Source organism: Babylonia areolata, chromosome 26 (assembly GCF_041734735.1).
Source record: "Babylonia areolata isolate BAREFJ2019XMU chromosome 26, ASM4173473v1, whole genome shotgun sequence".
Classification (NCBI taxonomy): domain Eukaryota; kingdom Metazoa; phylum Mollusca; class Gastropoda; order Neogastropoda; family Buccinidae; genus Babylonia; species Babylonia areolata.
This window is the reverse complement of record NC_134901.1, coordinates 13,288,613-13,304,257: the sequence shown is the minus strand read 5'-3', so window position 1 is coordinate 13,304,257 and position 15,645 is coordinate 13,288,613. Positions and strand designations below refer to the sequence as shown.

General features: G+C 38.8%; 1 protein-coding gene across 3 annotated transcripts in view; it reads left to right on the top strand.

Annotated features, from left to right (window-relative positions):
• Positions 1–5,885: 5,885 nt before the first annotated feature.
• The window catches only part of LOC143300699 (AP-1 complex subunit gamma-1-like), a 37,183-nt gene continuing 27,423 nt past the window's right edge, over positions 5,886–15,645 (top strand). For 2 of the 3 annotated variants that reach the window (XM_076614559.1, XM_076614558.1), the window contains exons 1-5: positions 5,938–6,037; positions 9,242–9,285; positions 14,004–14,213; positions 14,631–14,755; positions 15,501–15,642. In XM_076614559.1, coding sequence (XP_076470674.1) covers positions 9,274–9,285; positions 14,004–14,213; positions 14,631–14,755; positions 15,501–15,642 — 489 coding nt within the window. In that variant the 5' untranslated portion in view covers positions 5,938–6,037; positions 9,242–9,273. Of the gene's footprint in view, positions 6,038–9,241; positions 9,286–14,003; positions 14,214–14,630; positions 14,756–15,500; positions 15,643–15,645 lie in introns of all 3 variants that reach the window. The other variant, XM_076614560.1, reaches the window with a different exon arrangement.

Below are 15,645 nucleotides of genomic sequence, written 5' to 3'. Positions count from 1 at the left end.
AAACACACAGTTGAGAAAACGACTGCGGCATACACGGCTCCATGGAGACAGTCGCACAGTGTCGGTCATAAACAAGCATAGGTGGACTGTGTGGATCTTTGTCTCGAATTTAATCACATAAGAAAAGGGCTCAGTGATGGCCATAGTAATATCCCATGGGAAATACTAGTGTCTATGTCCTGGCCTTGGGCAGTCGGCCTAACTGAGATATCTTGTTATTCTGGTTTGATAGAAAAATAGAGAAAATGTATACAGTATAAACAAACTTACCACTGGCTGAAATATTTTGATGGAAACTGCTCCTATTTGTCTTAAGTGTGCGATATGCTGGAAAAGTTTGCTTCGATCGTGGCTGACAGCAACACGGTGACAGAGCAAAACACATAAATAATACCAGGTCTATTTGACCAGGGATGATTCAAGCACACAACCGTTTTCAATCAGTTCTGCCATCGTAAAAGAACTGAACCGTTTAGATCAGCTTCGGAAGGCAATCCTTTTTTTTTTCCCCCTAAGACAAAACCAAAGGCCAGGTCTACTAACATTGTCAAATGTTTTAGCGACTAAAGTCTGTCATTTGGATGAGACGATAAACCGAGGCCCATGTGTAGTATGCGAAGAGCTGCCTACTACTACGATTCGTCCGTAGTTTCTACGATTCAAGCCCCCTGACTACACGACACGACGGCCGAGTAAAGAAAAACTACGATTTTGCCGACCGCGAAACCTGAAACACACACACACACACACACGACAAATCATAAGAAGCGCCGCACACATTCGTCTCTGAAGAATTCGTCACTGAAGATGAACTTTCATAGCATTTGACGTCAACGCTTCTCCTACCACCGCCCCGTTTTGCTGAGATTACGTCAGCCGTTTGTCAGTTCATCTCACTTCACTGGAGATACGTAGATCCGCTTTACCAAACGCGCGTGCGGCCTGTCAACTGGATGTCGCATAATGCGCTTCAGTAACGCATGTGAATGAACCCGCAACAACAAAGTGGCCGTCCTTGTCAAAACTGTGAAGATGGACAGAGAAACAAAACAGCGTACACTTGCGGGCAGAAAGATGGCGCTGCCCTGTAGCGATGCTTTTCCTCACCGGGCAGAGCACTTACATATTAGGCTTCGGCTCGAATTTCACACACAGAAATCTTGTGACAAAGAGTGAAACAATACAATTCAACACAACAACCGGAATAGGTCCTGCATGGTGACGTACAAAGCACTTTCATTTGTATCGTCACACGACGTACATCGATCATGTCCCCATGTAGTCAGCTGCCTCTGCTGCCTGAAGCCACTACAGCTGTAATGCCCATAGACCACAGAATGTTCGGCATGTGTGTTGGTGTTGGGGAGGTGGTGAATATTGTTGGCATCCCTTACAAACTTTTAACACACACACCATGCACACACACCTATGCATGCATGCATTGATGCGGCGTGCACACGCGCATACTCACTCACACACACACACACACACACACACACGCTTTTACTGTAGAAAACATTTATTGTGCAGAAATACTACAGAAAGAGAAATAGATAATAATCATTACTGCACCCCACTCACCAACCTCTGCCTCTTCGATCCTCTTTATTTCTCACCCATCATAGGTTGTGGTGCACCCGCGCTCATGCGAGCGCATGTATGTGTCTATTGCGTGCGTGTGTGTGAGCATGCGTGGCGCGTGTGTGTGTATGTGAGTGTGTCTGTGTGCGCGCGCCGGCGTGTGTATGTCAGTGTAAAACGATCACTTGAAAACCTGATTTGGGAAATGCTGCTTGCCTTGCGGTCATCTGTCAAGTTCTGAATTTTCCGTAATTCAGTAACATTTTCCGACTTTCTTCTTGTTCCTCTTCGCGTGTATTTCCTACTGGCACTTTTTCCTCCTCATTTTCAGTGATAATTATAAACACGAGCGTGATGCATGAAACACGATCTAAAACGTGGAAGAGGCGCGCGCGCGCCGCACACTGGCACACACACACACACACACATTGGCGCACACACACACATTGGCACACACACACACACATAATGGGAGCCGCGGTGACTTCAAACGAATATCGTTTCTGTTTTTCATCTTTTCGCATTCCCGTCGTTAATCATCGACGATGACAATAATCAGTCATGTTAACTGTCAAAAGGTCCGTCGACCTCGATTGCCGGTTTGTACTTTGTGCAGCCACTGTTCGGATGAAATACGTAAGTATTCTGAAAGATAGTATTGTTATGAACACTAGCTTCAACTGATGCATGGTAAGAAGGATTGCTGCATTGCTCTATATGACACCTGTTATTGGTGTCAGGTTGTTTTCACTATTTCATTTCAGTTTGTTCCACATTTTCCCTTCTGATACTGAAAATCTTTTCTCCACACAAGCACGAATGAACGTGCGAGCCGTGTGTGTATGCACATACTGATGCACATTCATGAACACGCACACACACACATGCAGACATCAGCACTCACCAAACACACACACACACACACAGTCACACCTCCCCCGGCCTCCCTTTCGTCCAATATCAGCTGAGATGGAAAAGCGTAAAAAGAGAAGATCACTACAAACCTCCTCACTGACTCCCTTCCACCCCAATCAGTATCCCCCCCACCCCCGCCTTGAGAAAAAAAAGAAAAAGAAAAAAAAAAGATAAATACATAAAAAATACCACTACTACATACTACTCATATTTATAAGGCGCAAAATCTTAATGAAGTCAATGAAGCGCACCCCTCCCCCAAAAAAACCCAAACAAACAACAAAACAAAACAAAACAAAAACAAAACAATGATGATAAATAAGCAAATCAATGTAAAACATGCCGGCAGACACACGTACACATTCACACACACACACACACACACACACACACACACACACACATGCATAACAGATATCATGCAACGAACATGCAGTTTCACTTAGCTATGAAAGCACAATCAAATACAAATAAACGTACATGAGCCCCAACATTATAATTATCATCTCATTGCTAACGCAGGTTTTATGTTTGATAATCAAGTGATTAATAATAACGTTACGGTCACCGATCCTCAGTCTTGCCAATGAGATCTCGTCTGGGTGATAAATTCCATGGTTGATAATCACAGTGGTTTTTAATCAAATCCGGAAAACATCGAAGTCAGACTTGATGATGGTCTCTGACCCATGACGAAACATCGTGGTCACACAGACCCAGGTAACAACACTCGGTGGATCCGTCACGACGACATGATTATTTTGAGGTGAAAAGTCGTGTCCTTAATTGATCACATGACCCTTTCCACACCACAGCCGACTATTTTGGGTTCCTCTGTTGATGTCATTCGGTACCATCCCATACAGGTCAGTGTTCGGAACCCTGGTTGGGCCACAGTACACAGTTGAGTGAGTAACCTTGACCTTTTATCCACATAATTCTTCTTGTTTGCCCTAAGGTGACTTTGGTCGACGGCAGGTTACCGGCCTTGACCCAGTTTTGTCAGTTCACTTTGAGTTTTGATTGTGAGGAGTGTCATCGGGACCCAGTTTTAAACATGTCATTTTTTAATTAACCTCCGTGTCGATCATAACTGATGACTGGAAATTGTCAACCATAACAGAGCCTGGGGGATCTGTCACCTCTCTGTAATTATTCTGAGATCAGTCAACGAAGGCATCAATCTATCAAAAACGTGACAGTCAAATTGTAACGTGCATTGTATTGCACAAACGATCACCCCCACTCCCCCACCACCGCACCCCCACTTTTTCATCCGTATGTTTCCCCACTCCTTTTACAGTGAGACAAAAAAATCTACCCAGTCCACTTATTATACGGTCTCTAGGACTGACAACTGATGGGCTTGTCAGTAAATCCGTCGGAGCTTGGCGGCCCGGATCATCTGAATCCTCGCTGATTGGCTGTCGTGCTGCCGACACATCCTGCTGGATTGATATCTTGGTCCACGTAGTGGCCTTTGCGTTAGTTCCTCTATTTACGAGGGTCATGGACGGTCCCGATATATATACAGTTTCAACACACACACACACACACACACACACACACACACACACACACACAGTGGTGATACACACACGGCACACACACACACACACACACACACACACACGCACACTGTATCAGTATTCAAACCTGTTCAGTTCAGTGCCAAAGCTTGTTTTTGTGTCTACCTATCCTTTCCGGGCCGTCCGTCCTCTGTACGTCTGTTTTGTCTTTCTGTTTTAACCGGCAACAATGACTTCTTCATTTGTGGGCTGCAACTCTCACCGCGGCCGTGGCGTTCACCGCCCGCGAATGTACACGACTGAGTGGGCTTTTACGTGTATGACCATTTTTACCCCGCCATGTAGGCAGCCATACTCCGATTTCGGGGGCAACAATGACTGATATGATGCGTACAGTATGTGGAAACTGTCCATTTTCTCGTATAAAGCATTCAACTTACAGGAGCTACAAGGGCCATACTATATGTTGTCATATACTATTTGTTTTCTCCAAGTTCATATATAGGTGCAATGTATGGCTTCAAGCTCATGAAAATATCTTGTCTATTCGCACTTTTTTTTTTTTTTAAATTTTTTTTTTTACCTTCTGTAAATTGTTTTTGTCGTTACAGTTGCCTCAGTTGGTTTGCCTCAGTTTCTGCCGGAATAAAAACACCCCACTGCTTCCGCCACTGACAGCCCCGCGGGCAACTCAGTGACCAGGCCCTCGAACCACACCATCTTCCAGTGCCGAGTCAAGACTGACCACCGCGACAGCCCAAGCAACTTGACCGTCAGCCGAAAGGTTACTGAACTCCACCAGCCTCAACAACAATCGTTCCGAGTTGATGCCCTGGCGACGGCAGGTGGTCAAGTTGTGGGCAAAAGTTTACGATGGTTTAATGAGAGGATCAGTGTTTTAAATTGATGAACATATAATGTGTCACTGAGACAACTCGATCTAATTCCAGAACAGTATGTTCGGTGCAGATGCCACGGATATTCTCAGCTCACAGAAATGAAACAAAATAGTCGTAATAAAATTAAAACGATGCATGGTCAGTTGACCCTTACCGGCAACATGATGACTGACGCTTCTGTTGTATGTCGCTTGCTTAGTCGGAAAGTATAGAGAGAATTGTGATGTGATGCAAAATGTTTGTTTCTTTAAATCAACTTCTGAATTATTTTTTTATGTGCTATGAAAGATTCGGAAGTGAATATAATTACACACTTGGTTTCTGGTCCATATCTATTAATTTTTAAATATAGTTTCTTCATAAAGAAGTTTCAAACATTTTCTCAGCCACACCATCGAGGGGGAAGCAATGGTGGGAGGGACGATTGGAGAAACTAAGATGGCTGAGATACCCAGTTGGCAACACATGTCCACCGTTCTTATCAGTATCATTTAAAATTATTTTTGCTGTGCACATAATGATGTGGATTCCGCGTACGCGGGCTGGTACCCATCGCAAAGTGGGCGTGTCAGATGTTACAACTTCATTCGAAAGCAGCATATTGAATTGAAGAAAGAACATTCGATGAAGAACAGATGGAATAATGCGTTCTTTGCTGAAAAAGCAAGCAAACACTGAGCATATGGTTTTGTCACCTAACAACTGATTTAAGCAAGGACACAAGGTACATTGTGTTTGGATGACTTGTGATTGCAGATCACGTTTTTCCGTGTTTATCTCCCTTTCGAAGGAAATGACATCACAATCACTTGCCACGGGTCGACGAACTACTTTTCTCTCATAATTACTGCGCGAATCTGGAATCAAAGGCTTATGATGGCGAGAAATTTGAACAGTTATGATATGTTATTCATAAAAAACTATTTGGAATCTGGAACTATCTATCCTGACAAAAGAGCTACGGTATCAGCTAAGGTCAAATGTAAAATGGAGGGGATTATTTTGTTGTCGCGCTACTCCACTTCGTTGAGTTCCAGAAGCCATCTTGGTTCATAGTCGTCTGCAGACTATCAATAAATTGCTGACATTCTATATTGAAGCGTAAAATTTTCGGTAAGTCTGTAGTTATACATAGATATAACACTAGATAAATCTCTTGCAACCGAATTGTGTCTTTTCGCTTGAGCTGAAGGCTGCAATTCGATCCGGTAATGACGACCCACCTACCACCTTGCCACTGTCGTATGCTAAACAGCAAGTGGATCTGATTCACAGGTGTAACGGGGGTTGTGAAATAGTCATTGCCATTTTTGCTCAAGTTTGGAATCCAATAAATGTCATTTTGAATTTTTTTCATTTTACAGTGATATGTTTAATGTGTTAAGGATTGAAGTAAGATAACATGGTCATCAGTACTATCACTTGGAGTATGACTGACACATAAACTTATTCTTCGTCAATCTTACGAATCCATTCATTTAACTGGTGTGAACTTCAATTTATAATAATGACATGTGATTAATGTTTGATTGCCAGCTCCTACTTTTGAACTAGCAAACACTTTGCAGTGTTAATTTACATGTACACGCTTGAAAGATCTGATATTGTACTCGTATACCTGTAGCACCGATCAAAGTGTAACGTGCAGCAGATGAGAATATGCTGTGAACTATGCATCCACACCCATCCACACACATAATGCATACATGCACATATGCGCGCACACGCATAGACATACATGCATTCAGATTACTCTCATCAGCATATAAACTACAACCACAGTGTCAAGTTACGCACAGTCTTTTACAGTAATTTGAATCTCTCTTCTCTCTCTCAGCTCCTGTCAGTCTCTGTCTGTCGGTCTCTCTCACACATTGTTAATCTGTTGAATAGCAACCAAATTAAGAAAGATTGTAATTAGTTACAACAGAAAGTGTAATACTTTGTGTAAAGAAGGAAAACAGTGCAGAAAAATGAAAAGCAGCAGTAAAGTGTTTTTCTTTCTGAACTCTCATTTTTGAAACAAATGAAACTAACTTCTATTGTCTGAATTGGAAATGAACAGATTGATAAGGTTTTCATTAAGGAGTGAGAAACTTTTGTTTCAGTAATGTTAGTTTTCAGCCTGAATTTGGTATTTTATGTTCTTCCAGTTACAGAGCTCTGCTGCTTCTACTGTACTTCTACTACCTGTTGCTGTATCACATATATACTTCTGAAGTATTGAATTGATGAGTAACACAGTGACAATACCTTTGAAGTATTGAATTATACCACACTGACATATGATGATTAATAAATATTTGCATGAGCATATATGTAATATTTATGTACATGATGATTGTATGCACACAGTGAGACATAAAAAAAATTACAATATCAAATTAAGTTGGAAACAAGGCACATTTAGTTGTTTAGCTATAATTATATAAAAAATCCACCCATTTACAATGTAATTTGGTTAATTAAAGGGACAGCCAATGGAAAAATCTTTGCTTATAACAGAATTGTGAATAAAATTCCGATAACATCACTTTTGCTATTCCAGTGATAGCAACATTTTATGATATGTTTGTCGGCTTGCTAATGTCAGTACTGCTTCATTCACTGAAGCTTTTTTCTTTTCTTCTTTTAATGTGTAAACCATTTGAACATGGTATAAGGAGTGGGAAAAAATCTTCAGTGCAAATTTTCTTCTTTGTGATGTGCTGCTACATTGTTATTTTAGTTTTGGTCACCTCATTTATCAACCTTATGAAAGGGAATGTTATTGTTGGTTAAATATTGATGGCCTGAGTTTAGACAAGGTCAAAAATGGATATTGACTGCAAATTTGCATTGCTGAAAAGAAGATAAAACAATAAACAGATTTTCAGAGGTTTAACTTTAAGGAAAACTGTGAGAATTGGTATTGTGTAAATAGATGTGTACTTAGTAATTGTATATGATAGAAATTTTCTTGGTTGAATCCAATATGTTATAAATATAATGCAATGTAAATATTTTAATTGTTTTACTATTAGCATGTGTGTAACTCTAACATTTTTAACAGGCAGTTGTGAAAACTTGTTATGAATCAAGGGGAGAAGACTGAAGACGGATGGGTATAATGATAGGGACTATTATGGAGGGTGGGGTGGGGGTACCACAAGGGTAGGTTTTTGCATTCAGTTCTTTCTTTTTGTTTTTGTGTCTGTGAGTTTGTTGTACCAGTCTTCTGTAATTTCTTTTTGCTTTTGTTGTGGTGTTGCTACTGCCTCTCAGTATCACTTTAGACAGCTTGTTCCCACAGAGTCTTTTAATTGTTCGTCTTATTTGGAAACTTGTATTGCAAGGAAACAAATGTAGAATCACGTAATTTGTCCAATTTTTGCTAGTTGTTCAAATAAGGGAATATATTTGGTATTGCTTGATTTTCTGCTCTTCTTTCATCCTATTCTATTACTACTGTGCTTTTCTGTCTTTCACCCCCCTCCCCCTCAATAGAAGGTGGGAGTCAGAGTAATGGCACTGTTCGGTGTTGACTGAATGGTAAAAACAAAGACTGACTCAAACAGTACAATACAGAAAGAAACCATACATAGATATTGTCAGTAAACTTATGTTTTGCCAGTGGCAGTACAACTAGTTTATAGAATAACTCAGAAAGCAAACATACTGCAGATAACTGATTACATGTTTAAAAGTTTGTAAATTGTTACTTAGTCCAACTGTACTTTTTAAAATATATTACTTAGCCCAGTTCTACTTATATTGTCGGTGACATTAATTTTGAAATGGGAGAACAAGTTTGCAGCGACATGAGTTCCATTTAGAAAATGTGGAAATATGCACTTAGGTGAAAGTGTGATGGTTGGTCCAGAGAATATTGGTCTAGCATTCTCTCAAATCAAATCATTGCATTTTGCAGTAAGTTGTGTGGGGGAACATGATGTAAGTTTTGGGATGAAAAGAAAGGTGACAACACGTGCATTTGATGTACATTGAGTACAGAAAGGATAAAAGTGTTGTATATTATTATTACATGTCAACCATGTTGGTGAAGACAGAGTAGTGAGAGGTAAAGGTACAACACACCTGTATTAATATTGTATTATATATACATATATATCAAAACTGTTTATTTATTATTTTTTTTATGTATCTGCAGCCACATCTCTTCTTTCTTTTTTTCTTTTCTTTTTTCTTTCTTTCTTCTTTTTGTGTTTTTCTTTTGCCTACAAAGTACAGGTTCTGTTTAATATCAAATACCAGGCTCTTGCAGTATTTATATTAAACGGAACTGACTGTCTGTGCTAATTTTGTTTATTTCAACAGAATAAAGGGGATCCTCTCATTTCACGCTTGTTATGAATTTTGGTGTAAGTTTGTGCGGCTTTTCATGTCTCCTTTTTTTGTTTTTTGTTTTCTTGTTTCTTTATGGATGTATGGATACCCTGCATTTGTGTATTATGCATGCATGCACATTGCTAAGAAGTCTGTAACACATATTAATAGAGGGAGGGAATTTCTCCTTGTTATTTATAATGGATGCTACAGGAGATACTCATGAAATAACCTTGTATTTTTCATTGCTTCAATTACTTTGCTACTGTCCATGCTGTTGTCTGATACTGTTATTATTTATTCATGAATCATGCTTCTTAGTTGCCTTTTTTGGTGTTAGCAGTCGGCACACTTTCTTGATCAGCGAGAGTGACCCATGTGAACTATGGAAACTAATGCATGTACTCATTAATTATGAGTGAAGCAGATTCATTTGTTACTGACACACATAATTTGCAAATGAGTAAATTGCAATAGTATTGCCCTATGAGTACTCTGGGACGTGCTTTCTCTGTGGATGCTTGCTGTAGATAATGTGTTCACTTTCAAGCAAGCACATTTTCATGCATACACACATATTACTGGTTGGTTATTTTATCTCTTATGAATTTGTCAGTACTGCTGTTTTGTTCTGTTTTTTTTCTGAAGTTTACCTGTTGTTTGGTTTTAGTTTTGTTTTTGCCATATTTTTCATTCAGAAATTAGTCATGAGTCTATTAAAAACATACATTAAATTTTTGTTTGATATTGGGAAAGGTGATACATGGAGTGAGTGTGTGTGTGACGGTGACTCTGTGTGCGTGTGTGTGTGTGTTTCTTCAAGCTTGTGTGTGTGTGTGTGTGTGTGTGTGTGTGTGTGTGTGTTTAACTGTTTGTGTGACTGTACAGCGTATGTATGTGTGTACACTTGCTTTTGTGTGTAGATCAGATGAAACCAAACCTCTCTCTCTCTCTCTCTCTCTCTCTCTCTCTCTCTCTGTGTGCTATTACTGTGATGGAGGATGGAAATGAGAGACTAATCCATTAGCAATGCAACATGGTACAACATGGAAAAATGTTAATCAATATAAATGAGTCATCACACTTTGTTAGCTGCGTGACTTGAATATTCCAGTTTAAAATGTATATATATCATTGCTTTTTATTATTTTGAATTCATTCACTGCCTTTCTTATATTTTCCCAAACCATTTTTGACTCTCTGGGCTTTTTGTAAGATATGGAATTATCTTTTAAATCATAGGAAATGTTTCTTTCACATTTTTGTTAGCTTTCAACTTAAACAGAGAATACTTTCACATTATTTCATAGATTGTGAAATATACTGCAAACAAAATTAAGAGGTTGGTTTGAAATAAGGGGATGCATTCATTACACAAATAGGGGAAGGATACACAGTGCGATCATTCAGTCTACCCACCTTTAAACTTTTTGAAGTCTGTATCACAGTAATGTGGTAAAAAAGTTCAGTACCAATTGAAACAGCTGTTGTGTGTGGTATGGCGATGGTGTAAAGAGAGACACCAGATACTTTGCTGAGAATACAAGTAAAATGGAGTTGAAGGTCATGAAAATGTGAGCTCTGTGCACAAGAGTGTGTGTGTGTGTGTGTGTGTGTGTGTGTGAGGGAGAGTGAGAGAGAGAGAGAATGTGTGTGGGCACGATTGCATGCATATCAGCATGTGTTCACATGTGCATGTATGCCTGTGTGTACAGGGATGGAAAGTAGTTTTACCTTGTTTTTTCCCCTCTGTTTATGGTTTATGCAATATTTTACAATTTTGCCCATTTGTTGGTTCAAATGTGTTTTTTTCTTGATCTTTGTCTTTTGTGGTTGGCAGCATTTGAAATTATGAAGCCAAACAATTCCATTTGAAGAAAATGTGCAAGGCATGTACTTATGTAAGTAAGACAGTTGTAAAGTAATACAAGATGGCAGATGCTCTTGAAAGACACTGATACCAGAGTGGGAAAAATGGAATTTTAGTTTTTAAATTCAGTTTCAGAGAACTGTTATGAAGCTAGTTAGATGGATGTTTTAATTAAAACCTTTCAGTTCATCAAAGAAATATAATAAACAGTGCCAGATAGATAAAAAAAAGAAATAAAAAAGAGAGCCTTGTTCAGGCTGAAAGATGAAGACTGATATAGTGATATGCACATTTATAATGAATATGCTGAATTTAACAAAGTAGTGTTGGGTAGGACTGGGAGAAATCTAAATTTATGAAAAAAAATAGATTCGTCTTTTTGTATTCAGGCATAGGTGTTAGCTCATGTCCAGTTTTTATATCAGATGAACAGATTTGATGAACTGAGGAATGCCAAGTAAAGACCTCCAACTGTAAGAATCAAGTGATAATCAAATGAAGTCACAATAGTTGGAACTGACATTGGACAAATGATCTTTTATGAAGTGCAAGAATGGTCAAACTGCTGTTGTGATATTTGTTATACTAACTTTCCAGTTGATTCATGATGACTTCATTATAGTGGCTTGTATTACACCACTAACACTTATCATATAATTCATATAATGCCCCCCAAAAAGTGGTAATGAGCATTGCTAATGTAATGGAGATGGTTGATAGGTTGGATCTTTACACATATAATTAGGAAACTGTAGTGGTTTTTGGTTTTTGTATAGTTGTAAGAAAGTAATGCGTTCTTGTATTGGGCTTATGGTGTATCTTCCACAAGCAGCATTGTAAGAAATATTACAGCAGCTGTTGTTAGTGTGACCCTGTTTATTGCTTTTGTATTTTTACATGATAATGTTATGCTGCCTATGCATATGTTTGTGCTCTTATATATTCTGAATTTTTTAAAAACTGGCTTGGCTGAATCTTTTGGAATGTGGGCCTTTTACTCTCTGAAGGACTTGGCGTGTGAGCTGTTTCCAATGTATAGTTTAGGCAGGACAGACAGAACCTGATCACACATAGATCATATGTCATTGTTAATCAGGATCAGCCAAGCGTCCTTTCCCACCTGTCCATCCCAGTCACTGTGTGCTTTAATCCAAGTGGATGAATCACATTCTCCAGTTATTGAGCACCCACTATACAGCTGACACTGCCTTCTAGACATGGTAAAAAATAAAAGGTCGTGCATTCAAAAAGCCCACTTGTGAACTTGAGAGATGCAGCATGTGATAATGAAGGAAAAACCTGACTCATGGGCTATACACACCTGGCTTATGCCGTAAGTAGAGTGTGTGCAATACACTCAAAGAATTCAGAGAACCAGGAACAACAGGACTGGGTGCTATCAGTACAACATGGATAGTAGATTTCAGTTTAGGAGAAATTGGGTACAAGAATCAGCTTGATCCAGTGTTCCTTAGACTGGACAGCCCAGTTTATTGTTATGACAAAGTAAAATCATTCTAAATTTAAAAAGTTGCGTAAAATTGGTACGTCATACCAACTCTCATACACCATTTTTCTGTGATTTTAGCTTTTAAAAGTTTTATGTTTTGTCTCTATTCTTGAAGTTGAAGTTTGAATGATTTTCTACATCGGGATGTCAGCTCCTTCAGATTTCCACCTCTTTATTTGTTGCATTCTTTCATATTCTCAATCTCTGTATTTCTTCTCCTCAATCTCAGGAGTTGTCTTGATGTCTTTTATATTATTGATTTATTCATATTCATTGCTCGTACAACAAAAAGTTAATGTAGAAGTGCCTGCTTTTCACTTTATTGCACAAAAACACAGACAGACACACAGCATGCATGCATGCATACATACTACCCAGTAATTTTATTTTAAACATTTTGATTGTGGACACTCTGCTAGAAATTGTATAATATACATATATATATATATATGTCCATTAGGATGAAAATGTCTGGTGTGGGTGAAGCATGTAAATCCCATTGTTTACTTGTTTCTTTTCTTTGCTCTGGTTTTCCAAATCTTCTTGGCTTTGTGCAGCCCATAATGGCTGCCTGCCTCTGAAACCTTGCATTGGATTTGTCAGATTGATTGTATGATTGTATTTGTCAACCTGTCTCCTCCTTCCCGCCTATTTCCATTGTTTCTGAAACCCTGGGGATCTGTATACTGTTTGTTTACAAGCATCTGTTTAATGCAGTAGTTTGCTGCCATGTGTTTGTCTCGTTGATTGCTGTATGAGTGTAAAGTGATGTGTGAGTAGGCGTGTGCTTGTAACTGTGCATTTTTGTGACTGTGTGTTTGTGTGAAAGGGTAAATGCTGTTTGATCAGTTTTCATTTTACTTGTTGTCTTGATGTGAACCTACTTCGTAGGTTTTCCCTCATCTCCTGTCCCAGATCTCCTAAATCAGTTGCTGATATTAGAAGTTGCCCCTTATGAATTTACCCATATTGAAGATGAACTTGATACAGGTTGGTACATTGCTAATCGTTTGATTTTTGTGATAGACCTTGTATATATTGTTTGTTTTCTGTCTTTTTGCTTTTTAAAAGTTCCTTTAGATGTATACTACAGTATAGGTACATTTCCCCCCACAGCTGTATTAATTTCTGTAATGCTTGATTTCCATTTTACTGATGTTTGTGATATACCAAGGAATGTAATATTTTTGTTGACTTTTTTCCCCTTGTCTTAGAAAGTTTCATTTCTTTGGGAAAAGCGTAAGAAGCATTATACAATCATGCATTTAGTGGTGTATAGTCATAATTGTCAAACTGTTTTTACTGACCCTGTGTGTATGTGTGTGTGTGTGTTGGAGAGAGAATGAAGAAAATCGTTGTATATGATTTTTCAGGTGTCCACCATGCCGACTCCGAAGCGGCTGCGTGACTTGATCCGAGAGATCAGGTCGGCTCGTACTGCAGCAGATGAACGCAGTGTGGTTAACAAGGAGTGTGCAACGATTCGGGATTCATTCCGCGATCAGGACAATACCTATCGCTGTCGCAATGTGGCCAAGCTGCTTTACATCCACATGCTGGGCTACCCTGCTCACTTTGGACAGGTAGCATTTAGTGGCTTGCAATTAGCTGAGCAGATCAGTTTCATTAGAGAACATTGTTATCTGAGTAATTGACATTGAATGATTGATTTAATAACAGTAGAGATGATGTCCCTGTAAATTGCTGATAGTAGACTGAACAGATGATATGTTTGTGATTTATGATGTGTCAGGCAATGTTGCTTTAGCAGTTTTTAAAATTTGTTGAGTAATTCTACACAAGTCATAGAACTTTTACTAGGTAAAGTCTACTGTGTGTTTGAGTCATGTATAATGTTTTTGTTTTTTTTCGTTTTCTTGTTATGCTGGGGCAGTTTTAGCTCACGGAAGTTAATGGAGAAGTTCAGCTACTGCAGCAAAAGAAAACGCTGGCGCAACAGACCCTGAAGTGTAATACGTTCCCTCTGTCTGTCTTGTCAGTTGGAGTGTCTGAAGCTTATTGCTTCTCCACGGTTCACAGACAAGAGGATTGGATACCTTGGGGCCATGCTCTTGCTGGATGAACGCCAGGATGTCCACTTGCTCATCACCAACTCCTTGAAAAAGTATTAAAAAAAATCTTCTGTAAAATTTTCATTTTGAAAATATACTGATGATTTATACTTTTGGTGTACACACCATTATAGCTTGTTAGGAAATGAAACTTCCTACAGCTGATATTAAAAGCAGTAATTGTTAAGTACAGCTGAAAATGAAGACCCTGAATTTACATTAATTGTTAGTCAAAAATCTTTCAAGTTTAACAGTTTTGTTTACATTGCCGACAGTGTGGTGATCATGTTCCTAAACTGCTCCGATCAGTGCCTTTGATTGACTGCACTCAGGCAGTGTATGTGGTAAACAATGTTTCATTTGTTTGATATAGTGGTTTGTTATGAATTTTGGATCTCTATCAGTTATGTTTCAGTTTTCAGCTGAAGGCATGGAAACAAACTATGTTTTATCACAGAAAATAGGGCCCATTGTATAAAATGTCAATGTATTGGAATTTCATTGTTTTTCACATTGTTTGTTTCTTTCTTTTACACATATTTATGTTTAAAAAACCCAAACCAACCAAAAAACACTTGAAATTTGAAGTTTAGTTTATAATGGTTTATTTTTCACAAGTGCATGCAGACACAAATGAATGAACTTTTGTTCATTGAACAAATATGTTATTGAGGGTAAAATGGAATATTTGAAAGCTTTGCACCATTCTCTCATTAAGAAAAGAAAACAAAGATTAAGTTTGTCAGTGCCAACAGCAGGTAAAGTCAGCACTGACATGACCGATGATACTGGTTGCAGTGACCTAGGACATCAGACTCAGTACATTCAGAGCCTGGCGCTGTGCACCATGGGAGCTATCTGTTCCACAGAAATGAGTCGAGACTTGGCTGGGGAGATAGAGAAGATGATCAAATCGTCCAATGCCTACATCAAGAAAAAGGTG